The sequence below is a fragment of the Poecilia reticulata genome, chromosome 6 (assembly GCF_904066995.2).
Source record: "Poecilia reticulata chromosome 6, P_reticulata-male-v2, whole genome shotgun sequence".
NCBI lineage: Eukaryota > Metazoa > Chordata > Actinopteri > Cyprinodontiformes > Poeciliidae > Poecilia > Poecilia reticulata.
In genome coordinates this window covers 15,764,799-15,787,907 of record NC_088835.1, presented here as the reverse complement: position 1 = coordinate 15,787,907, position 23,109 = coordinate 15,764,799, and the positions used below count along the sequence as shown (strand labels likewise).

The 23,109-nt window shown below is 41.0% G+C and overlaps 2 protein-coding genes across 6 annotated transcripts in view; both read right to left on the bottom strand.

Moving 5' to 3' along the window:
- Positions 1-156: 156 nt before the first annotated feature.
- Positions 157-3,624, bottom strand: kcnj11 (potassium inwardly rectifying channel subfamily J member 11). 2 transcript variants are annotated; one of them, XM_008411581.3, is made up of 2 exons: positions 2,760-2,871; positions 157-2,671 (listed from the first exon to the last, which is right to left on the bottom strand). In XM_008411581.3, exon 2 carries the CDS (start codon positions 2,653-2,655, stop codon positions 1,762-1,764), a length of 894 nt encoding a protein of 297 aa, XP_008409803.1. In that variant the 5' UTR covers positions 2,656-2,671; positions 2,760-2,871; the 3' UTR covers positions 157-1,761. The 2 variants fall into 2 exon arrangements, with proteins under 2 accessions (XP_008409803.1, XP_008409802.1); XM_008411580.3 differs by having other exon boundaries at positions 157-3,624.
- Positions 3,625-4,584: 960 nt separating this feature from the next.
- The window catches only part of abcc8 (ATP-binding cassette, sub-family C (CFTR/MRP), member 8), a 65,878-nt gene continuing 47,353 nt past the window's right edge, over positions 4,585-23,109 (bottom strand). For 3 of the 4 annotated variants that reach the window (XM_008411583.3, XM_008411582.3, XM_008411584.3), the window contains exons 24-39: positions 22,968-23,093; positions 21,955-22,051; positions 19,671-19,918; positions 17,501-17,667; positions 15,989-16,216; positions 15,794-15,886; positions 14,274-14,376; positions 13,891-14,004; positions 12,541-12,661; positions 12,237-12,367; positions 12,090-12,168; positions 11,181-11,289; positions 10,573-10,676; positions 7,276-7,409; positions 5,377-5,439; positions 4,585-4,895 (exon numbers count right to left, since the gene is read on the bottom strand). In XM_008411583.3, the coding sequence (XP_008409805.1) occupies positions 4,758-4,895; positions 5,377-5,439; positions 7,276-7,409; positions 10,573-10,676; positions 11,181-11,289; positions 12,090-12,168; positions 12,237-12,367; positions 12,541-12,661; positions 13,891-14,004; positions 14,274-14,376; positions 15,794-15,886; positions 15,989-16,216; positions 17,501-17,667; positions 19,671-19,918; positions 21,955-22,051; positions 22,968-23,093 (2,055 nt within the window). In that variant the 3' untranslated portion in view covers positions 4,585-4,757. The remainder of the gene's footprint in view (positions 4,896-5,376; positions 5,440-7,275; positions 7,410-10,572; positions 10,677-11,180; positions 11,290-12,089; positions 12,169-12,236; positions 12,368-12,540; positions 12,662-13,890; positions 14,005-14,273; positions 14,377-15,793; positions 15,887-15,988; positions 16,217-17,500; positions 17,668-19,670; positions 19,919-21,954; positions 22,052-22,967; positions 23,094-23,109) is intronic. The other variant, XM_008411585.3, reaches the window with a different exon arrangement.

Here is a 23,109-nt window from a genome sequence, read left to right as displayed (position 1 = left end):
TACCTCAGGCCAGCTCTGCCTCCAGGGCTGGTACTTTATTATTTAAGTACAAAACTATTGCCATAATGTTGAAAATACTTGTATATGATGATCGATAATATTTCAAATATTGTTCATGATTGTATTCGAGCAAATAAAGATGAGAAAAAAATGGAGGACATGAAAACAGCTTTACTTTAATGTCATTTTCAGCAAGGCCATGTACAACATTCTTTTTAAGTTAAGCATCTCCCTTTCTAATAATTTAAAATACATGCAATCCCTCAGATTTAAAAAAACAAACATTACACTCTGCATACCAGGGCTCACATTTAAACAGTTAGCTCAGAAGTTTTGAAGTGGGGTTTTGTTAAAAGGTTAACAAAATAAATTTCTTATCAGGAATAGAAAACATTATGACTTAATTGGGTCAAAGTAATTTCCTCCATTACTCTTATTCTGTACCTACATACATTATTTCACTCCTCTGTATTTCTATTTTGTACCAAAGTACTCAAACAATTTTCTAAGCTTGATAATAAAATTTTAATCAAGCATATTAGCTATTAGAATAACTGTTCAATAGATTGATTGTTGATGTTTGAAACTTCAAAGATGTATTATGATTGAAGTAATAGATATATATCCATTTCTTTTTATTTGTATAAAATAAAAAAAACAACAGATTTTTACTACAGATATTTTTTTCAACATTATTCTTGAAGTACAATTTTAAACTTCTTATCCACATTTTGAGATTTTTCTCACGACTTTGTATTTAATCTTTAAAACAGGTAAGCGGCAAAAAGTCAAAGCCTTTATTCGACCAGGTCAGGCTTTTATCTGACCCGGTCAGATTTTGTTGATTTAATTTTGTTGAAAGTTCTTTGTCGTGTTTTTCCTCTCAGCGAGGTTTTGTAACTTTGGCCACTTACTAACTTTCTTTAAGCATTTCTTTCATGCACATCCAACCTGGTCCCAAATCCAGAGTGAGAATATTGACAAGCCCAGAACTGTTTACCTGTTCAGAAAGACAGATAAGAGAAAAACTTCTGCTCCTCAGCAGAGAGGGAAAAATAACATCTGACAAAGGTAAGGCACCGCTTCTAGTTTCTAGTTTCTATTTCTGTTCTTGGCAGCTCTGGTGTTGAAAGCTGAAGGAACAAATGTCTTTCTCAGACTTTGAAATCCTTCCCATCTTTCTCCTCTCAGATAAATGTTGGTATTCAGACTTTGTAGTTTTAACTCCTTTCTTTTAATCAATTTTAGTGTTCATCCGTTCAAATTCACAGAAATCTGCTTGCTTTGTTTTCTTTGTCAGATCAATCATGAAATGATTCATCCTTCAGATTAAATTTGAAGTCATGACACTGATGCAGCACATATGATATTTTTGTGTAGGGCTTTGGTAATAAAAATAAATAAATTAATTAATTAAAGCCACATTAAAAACAGGGTTGAGACTAGAGCTGCTTTAGGGGTGGTAGAGTTTAATGTTTCCTCTCTGATAACCACTCTGGATTCAAACTAAATAGGGAGGGACTGAGGATCGTTTATTAAAGATAGATTGTTTACTACTTGTAACCTTTTCACAGAACACCAATTTTGAAATTCTGAACTATTCCACCAGTCAGAATTATTTCAGTGCTTTGTCTCTCTGATCCTGAGGTAAACACAGGTTTATGTGTGCATACAATGTGCGCGCAAATGTAAAATAAATAAGATTTATTTATTTTTTTAATGATACTGAAAGTGAAGCGGCTCAGTTTTAAGCAGAACGCCTCACAGCATCCTGGACCTGCGCACCATCGCGGCCCCCCTCCGCCTTCTGACGGACGGCCGCATGGTGACGCCCTCGTTCAGCTTGAACCGCGCGACGCCACCGGCCTCTTCCAGCTTCTTGGCGCTGCAGCACGGCGTCGGTACCTTGACGGTGTTGCCAAACTTGGAGTAGTCCACTGCGTACATGCCGTCGTCTTCGGACACCGTCGGCACGAAGCGCTGGCCCCACAGGATCTCCTCCGACAAGTAGGAAGTCCTGGCCTGCGTGGTGATGCCGGTGGTCTCCACCACCCCCTCCAGCACCACGATCACCTCCAGGTCCTGATGCTGCAGGTCGTTCGGTGAAAGCTCGTACAGGGGGCTGGACTTGTCGATGACATGGCAGATGATGAGGGGGGACACCAGGAAGACCCCGTTGGTCCCCACCGGGTTATCCATGTGGATGTCGATCTGGTCAAGGGGCACCACCTCTCCCTCCTCCGTGGTGCTTCTCCTCACCACCTGCATTCGCACAGTGGCGCTGATGATCATGCTTTTCCTCAGGTCCCCGATGCGGATCATAAAGCACAGCTTGCCGTTTCGGAGGGAGATGACTGCGTGCTTGCTGAAGATGAGCGTCTCCGCGCGCCGGTGGGCCTGCGCAGTTTTCATGAAGATGCAGCCCAGCATGATGGCGTTGATGACCAGTCCGACGATGTTCTGCACTATGAGGATGATGATGGCCGAGACGCACTCCTCCGTGATCATCCGACCCCCGAAGCCGATGGTCACCTGGACTTCTATGGAGAAGAGGAAGGCTGAGGAGAAGGAGTGGATGTCCGTTACGCACGGGACAAAATCATCCCCCGACTCACCCAGGTCTCCGTGCGCAAAAGCCACAAGCCACCAGATCATCCCGAACAGGAGCCAGCTGCATAGGAAGGACATGGTGAAAATGATGAGAGTGTGGAGCCATTTTAAATCCACTAGTGTCGTGAACACGTCCTGTAAGAACCGACCCTGCTCTCGGATGTTGGTGTGCGCGACGTTGCAGGTGCCGTTCTTCCCCACAAACCGAGCCTTCCCTTGTTTGGCCTTGTACTTCGGCTGCAGAACATCCTCAGCTAGTCGTGTCAGCAAGTAATCCTCAGGAATGAGTCCCTTCCTGGACAACATTGCACTCCCATACCCACAGCCTTCAGGCCCGGGGTCCTCTGTGTGCTCGGCTCAAAGACGGGTTCGTCCGCCTTCCTTCCCAGTCGGAACCCGCTGGTGTTCGCTGTCGGGCGCGTCCTGGTGTCGCTCCGTGTTCTGGAGGCTCGCGCGCTACCTCACGTTGCCTCTGGATCAGGCGCTTCAGCACCGGGAAGTCCCATGAGAGGATTCTTCCTCCACGTTCCACAGCTGCCGCCGCCACTCACAGCACCGACCGACTGGCTGGACGTAGCTGGGCCACGCCGCCCAGTCTCATCCCGAGTCCGCTCGGCTACACGCGCAGCTGAGCTCTCGTGGTCGTGGCCTCGTGCGTAAAAGGGGGTTTTGGGGGAGGAATCAACTTTCGACGCAGGGGTGTGAGGACCGTCTGAGCGGCGTTTGATCACATTTGGATTTGGAGGCAGGTTCACGTGTCGCAGCTGAAGCTGTGCTGACCTCGCCACTCCACTATAGCTCGGTAATGTGAGATGGAGCGATGAGGAGAAGCAGTCCCTCCCCCATCCTCCGTTTTAGTCTATCGGTGATTTCTGTTTATTTTTATTCTCTTTTAAACGCTGTTTGCAATCAAAGGAAAAGGAGTTGACTTTCTTTACTCACCCCAAACAAACCCTTACGCAAAGCCACGGTTTGTCAAATATATCCTTATCCTCCGCCTGCCTCTGCTGCTGCCTCAAAGGCAACAACACGCCCACTTTTCCTTCTGCTACAACGGAGGAACTCAAGCGCAGGAGGAGACGAGAATCCAAGAGAGGTGCAACGAGCAGCTGATTACATCTGCTTAATTACGGCTCTTACAGTTAGGACACAATCACTTCTCAAGAAATTCACATTTAAAAAAAATACATGTGTTAACTCATAACATCCATTAGTTACCTTTACTCAACCCAAATAAACCACACATGTAACAATGTTTCACGGGTTTCTTTATAAACCAACCCTGAGAACCTACAGCACATGGTGGCGTCTTACACCGAGCCGGTCACATTATTGGTATTCAGCGTGAATAAAAAAAAAACCTTAGACTAAATTCATCATTAATCTGGAAAATCTTTTAGTGGACAAAAATAAAAATCTCCAGTTAATACATAATTGTTTTTTTTATTTATTTATATTTTTTTCAAAATCACCAGTGGTGCAAAAATGTTGGAACTCGACCTGTAACAGGTGAAGTATTTTGATGTGGGTCACATGACCTACAGGGGGTGGAGGGGGGGCACCAGCAGTCAGAAAAACGCAAAGTGTTTTTTTTACAAATCAGCCACTGTGCTGAGAGTAGTGATGGACGCAATCACTACCAGAGTGAACTGAATTAAAAGAATGAAGTTACAAATTCAATACTTTTTGGGACTATAGTCAAGGTAAGCTGCATCTTTGGGTGGAGACATTATGAACTAAATCTCAAATCATTAAAAGAGATAATATTCTTTAAGATTAAAGGGGTCAACAAACTATTCCCTCCATCTTTAATAGCCAATCATTATAATGTTCAAAATCATCCTTTGCATAGAGAAATATATTCGCTGACTGAGCAGGGAAGTCGTGTGTGCAGGGGCAGCAGTTACCTGCTCAGCTCTTTTCTCTTCATCTGCGGTAATAAAAATCACCGTCCTGAAAACCTCAGAGTCCGAGCACGTTGTGATGATAATTTATGTTTTATTAACAAAGAATCAATCATTTTTATGTACAAATATAATACAGCATGATTACAAAATAAGAGGAATATATATATTCCATGGGACAATTGCACTTTGAATGTCTTCCTTTGATGCTTCCGAAGCTTTCCTCTTCTCGTGCCGCTTCCTCTACTTGTCCGCTCGCACGAAGGAGGCGAAGACGCTGTCCTCTCTGTCAAGCAGGGCCTGGGGTCTGTCGTACTCCAGGATGATCCCCCGCTTCATCACAATCACCAGGTCGGCGTTCAGGATGGTGTGGACTCGATGCTGCATGGCGGAGAAGAAGGGATCCATTACTGCACCGGGACAGCTCAGAGTTTCGAAGAAGTCAAAACCGACTCACCGTCTCCCTTTCAAAACTTGGATGCAGTGTTGTGATGATGCATAAATCAATGAGTTTGCAAACGGAAGATATAGAGTTAAAATTGCTGAGTATTTTTTAATAAAAACAATCGGCATTAGCAGATTCATGTTTGTTTTTTTTGAAAACCTTTATGAGGACGAGAAAAACAAAACCAGTCGGGGATGTTCATTCCTTCATTCCTTTCTTCTGACCTAGTTTCCACTCTTTGCTTCATAATCTTGCAGCAGAATAACTGCAGTCATTTATGAGAAACACATTAGCAGAACAGGATGAAAGTCAGCACTCTCGAGGCAGAAATGTATAGCTGCTATGTTGCAGGAATCCCTGAAGAGCTGCTGCAGTGTAAGAGGAGGAAGAGGAAAAGGAGGAAGAAGAGGTACTCACTGCTATAGTTACTACTGTCCGGTCAGCAAAAGAGGTCATCACCACTTTCTGCAGGATGCTCTCCTGAGGGATGCAGAGCAAGAGAATGCCGTTTCAAACATGCACACGTTAGATTCCACTTTGCATAAAAATGAGATTTTTATTAAGATTTAACTTAACGCTTGTAACAACAACAAAAAAAACAACACACACATACACACATATTCTTTCCTCTGCCCTCTATCTTGTTTATCTGTGTGCACTAAAAGCTGAACTGTGTTTCCTCCGGGGCTTTCCTGCTATGTTGTTGTAAGCTCAAAGTGGAGCTGTTTGTGAGTGAACATTCAAGAGAGGGATATCTGAATGTACAGAAACTCCCCTCAGGCTCTTATACGCACTTAGCTCTGCCTTCTTTTATTTCACCCTCTTTCGGCTTCATTCGTACCCTCTCCAGCACTTCTGCTTGCTTCCAACTCTCCTCACTCTAAAATCCTCGGTCTGGGAGTTCCACGTCTGATCGTCTCCCTCTCTCCCTGCCACAGTAGTTCATATTTATCAAGCGCAGCTCTTGTCAAAGACTATCCACATGTTTAGCTTTGAGGTAATCGTTTAGGACTAAACAACACATTATTCTGGAACTTCCTTTATTTGATCCCTCTCCTTATCTGAAATGGTAACACTTCTGTAAACTAGTTAGCTTCCTGGCATTGACCCTGCTTTTAAGCAGAACCTTTCCATTAAGGTCTGGAACGTTCCGGAGGCTTATTGTTAGCACCTTAACAATAAGCCCAAACCGGTTTTACTGTATGTTTGGTATCACTGCCCTGACCAAGCTGAGTCCAGGCTTCAACCGCTTTATGCACTAGCACCTCTACTCTCTGTCTATGTAGACATTTAAAAATTTCAGCCAAACTTGAAGTTGCAGATTTTCTAGCAGGATGTTCTCTATTGGTTGTCATCCTCTGAGTCCAGTGACCTGGTGTCCCGGCTCCTTCCAGTTTATGGGACGTTTAAGTCATGGTGTTATCTTGATTCTGGACATCCTAAATATTTCTTTTTCTCTAAAGGTGAGAGTCTGTGGCCAGATGGTTGAGGCTTACACACGGTTGGCTTTTCCAGCAGGACGCTGATCCTAAACACACATCATCACTGGCTTTGGAAAAGATAAAGCAGACTAAGCTTCAGAGATGGCATTTCTAAATAAAATACCTAAAAATTGCTGAACGTTAATTGCTTAAAAGCCGGGATGTGTGCCAGGAAATCGGTCCGTTAAAAATATATACCATTCCAGAATCATGACAGAAAGTTGGTGATGGGTACAAAACAGAACTGGGTGAGATGCAACTTGCTAAATCAAATATTAATAGTGGTTTATGCGCATATGTTTTGAGCCTGTACAGACCATTTTGACCCTGAGTTGGTTTAGAGTAAATACACATCAGATACAAATTTCAACATCCATTTCTTGTTTGCAAAGTCGCTGCAGCTGAATGCAGAATTAACAACCCACCACCAACGAGAACAACTGGAAGGTTTCAGAAAAAGTCCAAAAATGAATATGGGATTCAGAATGAGGTGTAAACTTTTGACCAAATCTGTGGGTCTTAATAGTTAATTATAGAAGTAAATATTTTTAATTTAAGATCAGGTGAGACTCACTGTCATTAATTTCTCCTTGAAACATTTAAATCTGCCTCTTACGCTTCATCGTATTTGGAGTTTCATCCCATAAACATCTTCATTTGTCGTTATCTTTGCGCCGTCGCTGGCAGCTAAAATGCACCCAGGGAACTTTGTGAGCTCTCATTTCCGTCGCCCTCTCCTATCTCGGCTTTTCTCATTTCCTGCGCCTCCCTTCCTAAAACGCCTCGTCTCCACTTCATCGCCTCGAGATGTTTCTCTTGTTAGACGCGTACTGACCGTCGCCATGTCTATGGAGGCCGTGGCTTCGTCCATGATGAGGATGCTGCTCTTCCTCACAAAGGCTCTGGCCAGACAGAAGAGCTGTCTCTGGCCCTGGCTGAAGTTCTCTCCTCCCTCCGTCACCATGGCGTCTGAAAACAACAACCACGAACTTCATAAACGACAACCTCAAAGTCGTCATAAAGGCTCGGATTTGAACTGAAAACGGGAAAACAGAAAAGACCCAGAACTTTGAACTTTTGCTCTGTATTTTTTAACCTTATAATATGCTGTTAACCCTCCTGTTATGTTGCGGGTCAAATTGACCCGTTTCAAAGTTTAAAAATATTTTAAAAATAGTTGCAAGTATTTTTATTGCATGAAACTTTTTCTATTTGTCTTAATAGGTGAACTCTACATATAAATTGAAAATGTATTCATTTTACACATTTGCAGCCCCCCCTGCGTCTACTTGTTACATCGATACTGTTCGGGTCAATTTGACCCGGCAGTCAAGTTAAAGTGCAAAAAAAGATTAAAAATGTCCAATTCTGTTTGTTTCCTTACAGCTATGAACCTTATTTCACCACACACACACAAACACAACACAACACAACACACCACACACACACACACACACACACACACACACACACACACACACACACACACACACACACACACACACACACACACAAACCCACTTTCTCCCTACTCTCTTTACTTCACAATGAACTGTGAGAAAGCAGGTGTTCATACAGCTTTTGACGGGAACCTATTCTGTTCCCGTGGACAAACTCCACCCACACTGAGTGGACACTCAGTAGAAGTGGAGGGGAACATAAATACTCTCTGCATGTTTCATTTATCTTGATTTTAAATGGTGGGTCAATTTGACCCGGAACAGTATGTGTGTCTCAAATTCAATTATAAAGATCACCCTTTGAAAAAAAAATTAAATGTAATATAAAAAAATTGACCAAAGATCACTGTCAAGGAAATTATTGTTTTTTTGGCCACAAAAAAAACAATAAATGGGATTTACATAAAAAATGTAAATCCCATTTTTTATGTCCAAATGAGTAATTGAGTAAGTTGTCGTCATTAATCCTTAATTTCTGAGAAATAAAAAACATAATTGCACAAATTTTGATTGAGATGGTTAGTATTAGAGTTAATAATCAGATACAAAAATGTTTTGGAGGAATTTTTTGGTTCCTGACACTATTGCATGATAAAACACTCCCTGGGTCAAATTGACCCACGAACATTATTGCTGTACCTCAGAAACGAACATAACAGGAGGGTTAATACTATTAGTAGTTTGTATAGCCAATTTTTTACCACTGGAATCACAGTTGGTAACAAGGGACTCTGCTACAGTAATAAAAGATGGACCTCATATACAAAGCTTGAGATGTTGAAATCAGAATAACTTTTTTATTTATTTATTTGAGCCTTTATGTTGGAGAAATCCTAAACATAAGAACGACTGTATAATTGTCTCCATATGAACAGCTAATATAGCAGCTACTAGAATAATGTATTTTACTAGTTAATGTTTTTTTCCCCAAAAAAATGATCTAAAACACCTAGTAAAAGGAAAAAAGTGTTAAACTGACCAGATCCCAGTGAGTCCACTAAACATCTGTTCCCACGAGCCCAGTGACAGGTATGCAACATTTATAAGTGGCCTTTTTGAAACTCTAAACTTGCTCAATAATTGAGGTGAAATTCTTACGCTGATCCTCCGTCTGTTACATAGTAGCTGTAACTTGATAAATATTTCCCTCACAAGTTGTAATATTTATGGCTTCTCCTCCCAGTACATTTTTATATACTGGTTCAAAATACAGAGAATGAATAAAAGTAAAAATTAGAAAAAAAAACACAAACAAAAATAAACAGGAGACGTTAATTATTTCTGATGTTTTCTCACTTTCTTAGTTCCATGATCACCCATGAAGTGAACTGCAAACTGTTCATTATGCAACACAGGCACTGTATAGACGCTTTCCTTAAATCATAGGGAAACTTAATTAACCTTAAAGTCCCTGTCCACACACAAATGTCTTATTTAGCATCTGCCTTCAGTTTCCAGATGCCTGCTTTCATCAGTGCTACACTCTGAAAAAGAAAACAGGTTTCTGACTCTGACGTGGTGGAAAGATGCATCAGATGAGATTAGCATTAGTCAAACATTAGCAGCATAGCTGCTCTTCTGTGTTCTTGAAAAACGGTGTAAAAAGTGCAATAAAAACCTTCATGTACAGCTTCATGCAGCGAGTTGATGTGTGTGCAGCAGCTTAACTGCTTTCACATACAAAGACTTGCAAAAGTATTCATACCCCTTTAAAGCTTTTGTCACATTTCGTCACATTAAAACGACACATTTCAAAGTTTTTAAAGGACTTTTTTGGGCAGTCCTTAATTGTGAAGACAAGGGAAACTGACAGAAATAGATTTTCTTAACAAATAAAAACACAAAACGTGGCGGGTGTATTTGTGTTCTGCCCTCCTGCCCTCTATCTTCTGTTGGGTTGTGGACTAATGTGTTTTTTTGTTTAACTTTCCAGACACATTTTCCCTTCGTCATTACAAAACAGTTCAAAACTCAATCAGGATACATGGAGAGAGTCTGTTAACATAAACCTTTAAGCGTTGCCACATATTAGATCTGAGCTTTGACTGGGTCATTCTGCCACATGAATATGCCTTTATCTAAACCATTGTAGTTCCATTTCAGCTGTAATTTAGGATCATTGTCCTGCTCCAAGGTGACCCGGTTTGTACCTGTGTGTAGAGTACAAAGTATGGCTTCTATGAGTTTCATGTCTGGATTTAGTGAGTCTAGTTGTTGCATTTTGAATTTAATTTGACAATTATTACCAGATGTTAAAACAGCGACTGAATACAAATATATGCAAAACTTCTCAGAGCTTTACAAAGCAAATATAATTTTTATTCCATTTTTACAAGGAAATATTTGTCCATTTATATCAGAAAATGTCAATAAAATTACAATGTTGGCAAACAAAAAAAAAATCATGCTGTATGAATAGTTTGGCAAGTTGCAATAACACCTGATATGACTGAGTCTGCGGCAGGCGTCAGCTGTCACATCTGCCGTATAAAGACGGTCGGCTAAGTTAAAAATTTAATGCCTAAGTGACTTGATACGATCCTCGATCCTCGACTGGAGATACTCGATGACGGCACTCTGAACATGAACTCTGAGATTATTAATTAGCTGAAGTGCTGCTTATCCAACGGGTTTATCGTAAAGTGAATGCTGGCGTTTTGTTTTCCTCTTACCCAGACCTCCTGGCAAGGTTTTGACGACAGGCTTCAGCTGGGCGATCTCCAGAGCTTCCCACAGCATCTCATCTGTCGCCTTCATCTCTGGGTCCAGGTTGAACCTGCACACACGCGTCCACCAAGCGACATTTAGAGGCGCCGGTACTTTATAATATGTAAATAAACCTTTCTGGCAGTATTTTTGTAGTCAATATATGATTGTGAAATCTAAAATAAATGTCAGAGAGGCAGTGGAGATAATTATTTTAAACTTTATCTGTTATCAGGCTGTTCACACCAGAGACTAAAACCAAACTGTGCTGTTTGCATTACGGCTGATCTGAATATCCAAAGCCTTAATTAATTCCCCGTCGTCTGTTTTCCAACATTAAAAGACTTTATGGAGTGTACCACTGTGGTCTATAAATAGGAACCTCCTCTGAACGTTTCAGAGAAACGACCTCTTATCTATGAGCAGCTCTTCTCATGTTTCAGATAAGTGCGATTAATGGCTGGTGCAGTTTTCCCAAATGTTCTGGAAATGTCCTGCGTCCCTCTTCATTAACTACGATCCGATCTGAGCCTCCATTAACGAGTCTTCCTGTTGACAGAGGAGTTCGTCGTACCGGATGGTGCCGCTGAACAGGAAGGGGTCTTGAAGGATGATGGACAGCCGGGACCTGAGGGTCTGCAGAGGCAGCTTGGAGATGTCGATGTTGTCAATCACAATCCGTCCTGTGAAACAGGAAAAACAAAGTTCTTGTTTCGTTTCTTTTTAAAACATTTAAAGCAGCACTTGAATATAGACAGATACATTTATTGGCTGTTAAATATGTAAAAAGCCCTTTAAGTTCGTCTCTTATTACAGAAGAATGATCTTATACTAAGCATCTTTGAAAATTAAGTTTCCATAGCAACTACTAGATGCTATTTACATGTACCAAAGTTAAGTATGGTGGAGGATCTGTAATGCTGCAGGTTTATTTCTAGAAAACCTTTTTACGTTTATAGAACAATGAACATTAAGCTATGCTGTATGTTTTTACAAAACAACACACGAGGAACCCCTGGAGCGTCAGCATAAGGTGTTTTAGCAAAATAAAATAAAAATACCCAAACTAAATCAACAAAGAATGATTCAATAGATACACAATCAACCTCCTTTTTTTCCATCCCAGTCCGCCGACTGGGATGGAAACTTGTTTGGTGAGCTGAAGACAAGAGTCCAAAACAAAGGACCTGACTCTCTGGATGACGTAGAGAAATGTGAAATGTTACAGGAGAAAATGAAGCTCTACCCTAACCCAACATGTATTTATTTCTGCATCAAATAAATATTCTCAAATTAAATGATGACTTTTGAAAAAATGTTTTGCTTTGTGAAATGATGCTGCTGTAATAAAACGCTTGTTTATTTTAAGGATTTCTAAATGCATCTGCACCAGAATTACCAGAATTACAATTATTATCAATTACCATGTTCTCTGCTCTCTATCTGCAGCTGCTGCATTAAACTAATTTGCCAACAATTTTACCCTCAAACATGTCCACCATGCGGAAAAAGGCCAAGGAGAAAGACGATTTGCCGCTGCCAGTTCTCCCACAGATCCCCACCTGAAAAACATGAAATGAGAAACGCTCAGATCTGCGAAGCAGCTTCTGCAGGCGGCGGCTCCTCTCACCTTCTGACCAGGATGCACGTGTGCGTTGACATTTTTGAGCACAGGTTTTAGCGTTGTGTCGTAGCGCACGCTCAGATTCTGGATCTTTATCTCTCCTTGTCGAGGCCAACCATCGGGCACCTGAGACACACCTGAGACACAGAAACGTTACCACAGCCTTGTTCAGCAAAATACTATCTCAGAATTAGAAGAACTTGAAGCATGTTAAGCATAAACGTCAAAAAAGGCAATGAATAAAAAAAATAAGGTAAAAGAGGAAGTGGGCTGATTAGTGCTTGCAGAAAACGTTGTCTGCTCCACTCACTGAGGAGTCCCTCGTAATTCTCTGGTTCAGTTTTGAGCAGGCCATTAATCCTCTTGACTGAGCCAAGCTGCACCTCCATGTCTGCCAAGTTCCTCACCATCCAGTTCATGTAGTTGGACACCTGATACGAGAGGACAGGAAGGACGGTTACAGTCACGTAGCCCCTCCAGTCTGGACGCACCACCGAGCAGAGAGACGCGACGACTAAGATTTTATCACTGAAACGATGATTTTTAGAGCAGCTCATAAAGTTTACCACATTCTTTTTTATTTTTTGATAGTAGTAAACTTCGGAGAGAAAAATATTGCAACACATCTAAAAGAAAATAGAAGATATTGAGAAATCTGGGGTTTTTTTATGTGGCAAAAAGAAAGAAAAACAAAAAAAAACACGTTTGATCCAATTTCTAGTTCAGCTGTTTTGGTTTAAAAATAAAAAAAAGAGACTGATGCAAGCTTCTATAGTCACTTTCATGTTAGAGTAAAAGATTCAAAGTTCTCGATTCAAATCCCAGTGTTTTGAACAAAAAAAAAAAATCTAAAATCATTATAATTTTTTTAAAATATCTTTTTTTCTTTACAATCTTATATCAAATGTGCACTTGATTACCCTTATTGAGTGTCTTTTGCTACCTTTAAACAAAAATCTAGAGCAACAAGCAGCCTTGAAGTAAACAGAGTGTGTAATTTAATCTCTGCTTAGCTAAAGGTTTCCTGTGAAGGTCTCAGAGAAAACATTACAAACAGCAACACGAGGACCTAGGAAAGCTGCAGACGTGTTAAATAAATTTAGCAGATTTAAATATGTTGTGGAAGATTGTTTAGGCCATCATCTGAAAATTTAAAGAGGATAACTGGCAACCTATAAGACATGGCAGTCACTATTGATTAACCGCTAGGGCAAGGATCATAGAGATATTTTTCCAGTTTATCTTTTATTTAGTGTCATCAAAGTACATGAGGCTGAAAAGAAATTTATGCAATATCTTACTTTTTTCTTTTATTATGTAAAATTTTCTTTCAACTTCATTCAATGTGCAATAATTAGTGTTGGTCCATAACATACATTTCCTGTGACATTAAAGTTTGGGATTGTAGAAATGTGGTTGGTGAGGTGGTCTGATTCTTACTATGAATAATATTGAGTTTACGTTTTACTAAACCATCACGATTATTACGTTTTTTTTTATTAAACATGTTCAGTAAAAAGGAAACACAGTATGAAATACCAATCATAATGATCTTTAAAGAACTGAAACCCACGGTGAGGAACCTTGAGATGAAAAAGAAATGAGCTCCTTTTGGTAAAAATGTTCCAAGATATTTGGTACAGATTAAAAACATGCTCACCATGAGAGCGTATGTGAGTCCGAGCCCCACCAGGCCGGGGGGCAGCTGGTTGTACAGAGAGTTGGTGATTGAGGCCACAGCTGCCACCAGCACCACGCAGGCTCCAACGTACTCCTGCAGACCACAGCAAGGAGACTCACTGAAGGACTGAACGTGATATATCACAGGCAAAGTGATTCGCAAGAGTAGACTGGCTTATTGGCAGCAGCTGAGACATCACACATGATGTGAAGACTGCCTTTTATGGAAATCATTATTTCAGTAATTCAATATAAGAAGCAGTTATCCATCCATACTGGTATAAATGTGTGCCAGCACAGTGACCAGCACCGCAGCAGAACTGATCCGAACGTCAAAGATCCAAACAGCAGATGGTTCATTACCATTCGGACCTCCAGCCAACGGTTGGCGGCCGTGAGGAAGAGCGAGGCGATGTTGTTGGCGTCGGTGAACTGCAGCAGCCTCTGTCTGAACCTGGGTTCGTATCTGCCGAGAAGGAAGATTTAATTTGTTCCACAAAGTCTTCAAAACTCTACCAGCTTCCCTGCTGGCAGCTTTCTCCTGCCTGACTGGATCAGAGTCAGAATTCAAAAGTGGGAAGGTCATTCTGAAGCAGGATGATGAAATTTAAGGGGTCCAACCCAGCAAACTGTAACACATGTTACTATGGTAGTTTTTGGTAAAAGAAAAGATTTCCAGCGTAATTCTTGGTGAATAAAATGTAAGAAACAAATAGATCTGCTGTTAGAAAAGTTGATAATTGATATTGATTGAATTGATTAGAACACAAGTCCAATTCACCAGCTGTGGAAGCTGTTCCAATACATCTGTATAGAGAAGCATGAGATCAGGTGACCTTATCGCTGTCTTTACTGCAACATTAAGTACATTTTGTAGCCCCATGCTGTAGCATAAGTAGCTATGTTTGATATAAAAAGAAATAAAAACAGTTCATTGTTGGAATGTGGAAAGTTAATGTGAGTTAAATTGCTCAGAAAATAAGTCAAACTCCGTTGCATGGCAGCTACTGTGAGCATGTGGCATGCTGAGGTGAGTGAAGCTTCATCAGTGCAGACAAAGCATCTGCATAGGATAGCATGAGATTAAACAGCATTATTATGGGTTCATTGCTCTGTTATTTTATAGACATTTGCAAACATTGTGTAACAATGGAACATTTTAAAATGTTTTTTTTAAGAATCACAGAGATTCCCATTTTATTTGCTGCAATATCAGAGACATCAGAGGACAATGCTGAAGCATCATTCACTCAAAGCTGAAATCAAGCAAGAGAGCTCTGTTTAAAGTTGCTATGCACATGTGAACGTCAGTCATTCTATCTTCTCTTTGCCAAAATAAACACTTTTATGTTATTTTCTCCAAGCTAGATCACTTGGGACTTGACAAATTCAGATTTGTTTTAAATGATAGTTTGTAAAAAAAATAAAATAAAAATACACACAAATGTAACTAAAATCCTGTGATAGCCATGTTGAGACAGTAGGTGGCAATAACAACATCAAATCCCAGACCAAAACCAAAGAAAGAAAATGAATTTGCCATATGTTGACGTCATTTACTGACCAGAGATAAACAATGACAAAGACTGTCTTAGTTTTGAGTGTCTATCCAAAGCAAGAAGAAGAATGTTTTAACTCTCCCTGCTGGTTAATATAATAAAAATGTAAACTTTCAGAATAGTGAATGGTGGTTAATCCTCTCTTACGAAGATAAAAGTATGAATCTGACACACTTTAGACAGCTTTCTGAAAATCCAGGTAAATTTTTACAGCATTTAACCTAAATCCCAAGCCCCACTTATCTCTGTCTTCCTTCAATTTTAGTATTACAGGTTACAAGCTTTTATGTCTGCAGATCTGAGGGCAGAATGTCTGCATTTTACCTGAGAGCCCTTATCGTGCTGAGCCCCTCTACTGTCTCAGAGAAGTGGGAGAGTAAAGGGAGCTGTGTTGCATCCTCCAGCTGCTGCAGGTCCCTGACCAGCAGGCAAACAGGAGAAGGAAAATATCAATCACAGTTCAAATTGTGCTACTAAAGGGCATCATAAAGCCGCAATATTCCAAACCAGCTGACTCACCTTGAAGCCACTCGAAAGTATTTCTGGATGAAGTAGCAGGCGACAGCCAGCGGCAGCAGGGCGATGAGGAAAACGGGCGTCACATAAGAGATGACGCCCAGGGCAGAGAGACACAGCAGGGTGGAGCGGGACAGACACTCCAGGGTGGTGGGGATGTGCTGGTCGATCGTGTTTGTGTCCGTGGAAAACCGGTTGAGAATGCTGCCGAGTGGGGTCGTCTCAAACAGCCTCAGCAGGACAAAGGGGAAAGGAAATTAAATGTGTAATTATGATAAATGCAATAACTAATTATTATGAAATGGATCAGCTATTGCTGTATTATTTGATATGTTTTGTTTCCTCCGTTGAATTGAAATTGTTGAAATAAACTGGAATAAATTTAAATGATCGGTTACTGAGTGAATGACCAACTGATCAATAGATAAACAAAATTCACTGGTACAAAGATTAATTACAACAAATTATTATATTTTGGCTTTTAAAAAGACAAACAGGACAAAATTTATTCAATTCTGATTATATAGTTAATTTGAGGTTCAATCACTTAAAGCCCACATATTAAATGATCAAACTCTGGTTGAATTGGAGTTAACAGGAATCAAATTTGCTTTCGCCTACAAACTTGATACATATTTTATCATAATTTAGCAGGAATAAACAAAGGAAACTGAGTTTTTGATTTTAATTAACTTTTTACTTGAAATTATTACTAAACTGCAAGTTGAAACTTGCTTAACATAGTTTGAATTAAGTTAAATTGATTATGGCTTTCTTGTTTCTTACTTATCCACTTCTGTTTATCTATTTCTAATCAATAGATTGATAATGGCAATATAAGACTTAGTTAATACTCAGTATTGATGCAATTGACACTCAATTCTTCTTCAATAATACCTACATGTTAGGACTTTCTCCGTTTTAATATTACTTTCTTATAACTTTCTTCCTTATATATTTGATTAACATAAATATTACCATCTTATTTAGTTATTAGTTATTTAGTCAACTATTCTTATTTATTAGCTACTTTTCACTAATACTGGCTTTTTCCTTTTACTGATAATTATTCAGTGATTTTTAATCATATATTACTTCCTATTCCTATTTTCAAAATCTTACCTTCTACTTGCTACTCAACATTTTTTTCATGCAAGTTTAAATCTAAAGATCCCCACATTTAAATATTGAACTAATCAGCAGTTTCTGTTTGCAGTCTTTCCAATCAGCCGTTTCGGTTTAAATCGGTTGGTGCCGAGCGTGAGTACAGCGAGGGTTTTTATTTTTATTTTTGCATGTGTGAGTGTCCACGAAGGGCGTACAAACACGCCTGTCTGTTTTCAGAGACGTGCCGGAGAACAGATTGCGCTCTGAGTAACGAGGCCAAATGAAGGTGCTTTTAACCGCGTCCCTTCATATAAACGATGTTCTGCACATGGACCCAGAGAGACACACAGCACACTGACATCCTGTTTTCACCTCAGATGAGGGAGGCCCTCACTGTGGGTGCCCTACCTCATGGGGGCCAGTATGATCTTGTTGAGCAGGTTGTGGTGGAGCTCCTTGGCCACTTTGAGGCCCGTCCACTCCACGGTCACAGAGGTGGCGAGACAGAGGACGATGCCCAGGCAGCAGAGCACGCTAAACACGGACAGATACCACGAGTGGCTGAAGCCACAGTCCTGCAGCACAGAGGGACATTTATCAACAAGATGGATGTAACACTTAGTATCTGAGGAGGTGTCACTTTGTTTGCCTGTGCTATAATTACCAGCATAATTAAGCTGTGAGGCTGGTTAAAAATTAGCCATCTAATGCAGCAGAAGCCAGAGAAGCTCAGAGCTGAGCTGGCAACTTTTGAACAAACAAAAAGGGAGAAAGGGAAGAGCTGATACTGCTTTGTTGTTTCCCTCTCTCTCTTCTCAGTTCAAGCAGCTTCAACCTGCACTTCAAATGCGTTTTCTTTGTCTTTTTATGAGTATTTTTGGGTTCTTGTGTTCAACCCCAGATATATTAACCAAAACCGATAAAGACATTTTTTATCAATGAAGGCGGGTTTTAGAAAGCTTTGATTCAATAGTGCTAAATAAAAATGTAAGAGTTTATTTGTAGAAAGATTTGAAACCCTTGTTATTTCACAAAAGTCTCCCAAAAATATATGGAAGTTTGTGGTTGGAATGTAATAAAATGTGACTTTTACAAGTTACCGCACATTTTAAAAGCAGATTACAGCAACTAAATCTGCCATTTTTTTAGTTTGGAAAATGTCAACCAAAAAGAATGCTTTGTCCTCTGACTTAAAAATATTCCTACCTGTGTGTTCCTGCTACAGTTTCATAAAGCATAAACTCGGCTTATTGTCTGTCCAGTGAAATGAAAATGGAGGTTGAATTTTCCCGTCTCTGTGGTTCTGAGCTGCTCATGGGAAGTGTGCGTGCGTGTGTGCGTGCGTGTGTGTGTGCGTGTGTGTGCGTGTGTGTGCGTGTGTGTGCTTGATGTCCAAACAGGACTTCTGAATGTCCCCATGTGGATTAGTCTATTGCACAGAGCAGATTAGATAAACCTGGCAGAGCGTCTCTGAAGCTCCGCCAAACAAGATACGTTCGGTGACAATTTCTGAACACTTAGCTGTGCTCGTAGTGTGCTTGTGTTCTCCAGAGCTTTTCAGACGCTGCAGCCCTCACGGCCAGCTGACTCTGTTTGTAGCCTGACATGGTATCAAATTTCCGTCTGTGGGACATGAACACGTAAAACTATTAATAAAGTTGTTGCTTTACTCGTCTTGGATACGGCAACCTGAAAACAGTCGGTGTGACCTCTGAGTGCGAATGGCGCGGCACAGCTTTCCTCACCATGTTTGCAGTGAATGGGGATTGAAGCGTCTGCCGTGTTTTTCATGTGCTATAAGTGCAATGTGTAAAAAAAAAACAAAAAAACCCCAAAAACATATGTAGAAAGAAAGCGGCTACGGAGGTGTGAATACTTTCATTTAGAGATTTATTTCTGCTTTTTGTAATAAGATATTAAAAACTTTGGCACAGATTTTCCCATAGATGCGTGACTCCAGCTCTGCTATGCAGACTGACTGAGCGGCTGCTGCTGCTGCTGCTGCTTCAGGGTGGGTTAGTGAGCACTCCATCTGGTGCTGGCAATTTCTGTGTTTGGGTTTTAGGTCAGCTCTGTTCAACTGAGATTCAGTGGAGAATTAGTGAGAAGAGCGTGAAGAAAATGTAAAAAAAAAGCTGTGATGATTTCCCTGGAGGGGAATTCTGCAAATATTACACCCACTGAATAATTGTAAGGAATAGAAATCTGTTCATTGCACTGGATGTTGAAAGACTGCAATGTCATCCCAAATGTAAAAGTGTTTTTTTGGGGGGTAGGTGCTGTAGGTTTTGCAGCACCTACCCTGACAACCTTACATATATAAGCATTTCTGCAAAGCCAGATGTGTGTCTGAAGTGTGAAAACCTTTTAATCTCATAGGAGGTGAGTTGCTGCATGAAGACATGAGTATGAATCATAACTTTAACTCAGACAGCGGTTCTTAAAAACATCATCCAAGTTCAATTTCAGCTCAATCTACTTTAGGGTCGCAGTAGAGAGGCCGGACCGCTGCAGCACGGCACAAACAACGGTGAAGGAAGAGAAGGCTTAGTCAGCCGGGTTTTCATCAGCTACTCACCTTAACGAGGGTGCAGTTGTGAGCCGAGGCGTCTATCTTGGTTGTGATGACATGAGACGTCCAGTGCGCCAGCCAGTAGTCGATGGCGACCATGAGGGAGTGTTTTAGGAGCTGTGAGAGGAGGAGCAGAGTGAGGAGGAGGAGGCCGGCGGAGGACAGGTAGGTACCGCAGGAGCGCCAGGGGATGGTGGCTCGCTGACGCATCACCTGCGACAGGTTGTCGTCATCGTCGCTGTCCAACGATTCCTCTGGAGTCAAGAGCGAGAGGAGGTGAAAGGTCAAGCAGACAGTAAAACAAATGTGGTATTTGTTTTACCGGTACATAGTTTTTTTTTGTTTTTTTTTTACATACGTTGTCTTATTTCTGTGTCTATCTGAAGTGACTTCTCAAATGCTCTCTGACATTTAGATTGTTCTGCTCTTTACCTTCACTTCTCCTCTTTTTATCATGTCAGATACATTTCTATAATTTCCCTCATTCACCTTTGTTATGAAGTAGTTCCAGGGCAAAACAGCTAACAAAGACAGAGAAGAGACTTTTATAAATTGTTCTGTGCTTTGCTAATTATTCACACCGTTTGAACTGTTCAAATTTCATCACTTTACAACCACAAACCTCAATCTATTGTATTAGGGTTTGCATCATTGGTCAGAGGTGCCAGTGGCTCAGTGGACAGGGTTTTCTGTAAGCGGTGAGTTCCCGGTTTGGATTCCCACTCTGTCCGTCTCAGTTGTTGGGCAAATTACTTCACCTGCCTCACCTGCTGGTGGTAATCAGAGCGCCTGGTGCCAATTGGATGGCAATCTAGATTCTGTTAGTCTGCCCCAAGGCAGCTGTGGCTATTATATAGCTCACATCTATAATGTGTGAGTGGGTGGATGACTGATTGTAGTGTAAAGTGCTTTGGAGTCCTCAGACTTGATAAAGCACTATACAGATGCAGGCCATTTACCATATGTTACTTATGCTAACTATGTGTGATTCAATCTCAGCTCTTCTTTGAAGGCTGCAGAGGAAACTCAGCAAACATCTATGACCAAACAACACAACAGAAAGGTCAGGGATGAAGTTGTGGAGATATTTAAGGCAGGGTTAGGTTGTTAATTCATCATCAGAAGAAAATGGCCACTAAATCAAACAGTTCTAGCTTAATGGTCCCTGATAATTCTGCAGGAGCTGCAGGAATCCACAGCTCAGGTGCAAAATAAAACAAAACATCGTGTTTTAAATCAAATGTCTCAAGCGAGCAGAACTTAACTCTCATCAACTTGTTGAACACTCATCAAGTGGCGTGAACTTTTGGATAAAAATGCTTGACAAGTTAATCATTTTAAATTGAGTCTATGAAAAAAACAAAAAAGTTAAGTATTGGACAGCAGTGAGGAGGGAGCTGGTGATAAAACTCTTTCCACCTCCTCATTCACGATGAAGGGTAAATACAACACATCACACCATGCAGCAGCAGGCGTCGGCGCACGAGGCTCCATGTCAGTGCCTTCTGGGCTCAGACATGCCGGAAGCAGAGGGAGAGCAGAAGGAAATCAGACTTAATAACCAGCAGGGGCAAAAAAGGTCTACAGCCATACTTTCATTCAGTCGCCTAAGCAGGAGATGGGAACGTTTCAGAGGGAAGTGAGAGAAAGGCTTTACTACGAAGGAATGACGGTTTTCTAAAATGCAGAAATCCACGCAGTTTGCAGTTTGCTACCACAGCGGACTCTTTGTTGCCATTTCTCTATCCAAACCATGCGTTTTCTGGCCACACCTGTTTGCTCAAAGGCAAGGACGGCAACCGCTGCTGCCGGAGACATCGCACAAGTCCAGCCCGGGGTGCCACCAGCACACGGGAGACAACACAGAGCACAGATAAAGAGCGCAGCATCTGCAGTTCATCACCTTCACCTTTTCGTCAAAGACAAACACAAACACACAGAGTCACAGCAGGACGCTGCCGGACTGAGAGGGGGTGACATTGCTGAGCGCCTGGTGAGTCAAAACGAGATCCAAGAAGAAGACTGAGATTATTTATCTATTCTGAAGTGTTTGCGTCAACCATAATGCAGAAAATAAAAGCACTAGGAGTCACATGGATTACTACAGACTTACACATAAAAGTAAGCCTGGTGAGCCTAAGCTTTAACATAGTAGATGCTTCTAAGCAAAAACAGCAGGTGAAGGTAAATGTCATCCTGCATATTATCAGCCAGGATGAAATCAGAGAAGCTCAGACTGCAGTCATGCATAAATTTCCTCCAGCTGGTGTGTTTCCCCGTCTCCTCTCACCTTCCTCGTCCTCCTCCGTCCTCAGAGCTTCTCTGGAGTACATGGCCCTCCGCAGGTTTTTCCTCTCCAGATCCGTCATGTTCTCTGCCACAGTTTCCTAAAAAAAAAAAAAAAAACAGGTTCAGGAATGTTTTTTATGCACAGTCCCAGGGAAGGTTTACATCTTATCATGGGCATGAATGCTATTCTCTCTTTGAATAATCAACATTTACAATTTATTTTGATGCATGTGTTTGGAATACACTGTGAATTTGTATTTGGTAATGTTAGAACACTAAAATATGTTTCAGTCATCTAGTTGTTGTTTTGAGGGAATGTTGAAAGACTTCAGTCCAACTTGAAGGTTTGTTGTACTGGTCAGCATCCTCTGGATCCCTCTCCTGTCAAACTGTGCTGGTTTCTGGATTGTTTTGGGTTTTTCTGACCAATTTTCTTTACTTAATTGGGGTTCCAACAGGACAATGATCCCAATTACGTATTAGCACTGGTTTTGAAATGGACAAATCAAGATAACAGCAGCCTGCTGGAATGACCTGCGTGTCGTCCTGCTGGAAATGTGGTTAATGTGCTTAAAAGTTGCATCTGTGGCACAAAACAAAACCAATCCATCTGAGATGACAGATCAAATATTCACTCAGAAATCTCGTTGACGGCTACAAAAAGAATCGCTCCTTGCAAAGAGACGTTTCCCTAAATATTCATGCATGTCTATGAATCTTAAACTGCATGTTTGATCAGGTTTAAATAAAAAGCATATATTTTAAAAATGTTTTCTACTCAGTTCTTCTGTTTGCTGTATAATCAGTGAAAAAAAAAATCTTACCGGTAATAATAAACTTCTGACCTGAACTGGATATATTTTTCATAATAAAATCACTTATCTAATTCTCTCTTCAAGCTCCTAGAGTGGCTTGCTCAGAAATCTCTCAAATTAAAAGAAGCGGTGTCTTACTAAATGCTGACTCGGAGTCATTAAAAACTCAGTAATACTGTGAGTGCAGGTCATTAATCACCGTCTCAAACTCCCGGTCCTGCCTGTGCATCAAGGTCTTCCACTGCCGGAACAGTTCTGGTTCAGAGTTCTGGATATCCTTCAGAGTCCCTTCAGTCTGGATCGTCCCGTCTTTCATGGCGATAATCTGACGTGAAGAAGCG

Bases quoted from the DNA above. Each gene is read 5' to 3' on its own strand.
- kcnj11 (XM_008411580.3), bottom strand. From the start codon at position 2,916: ATGTTGTCCAGGAAGGGACTCATTCCTGAGGATTACTTGCTGACACGA.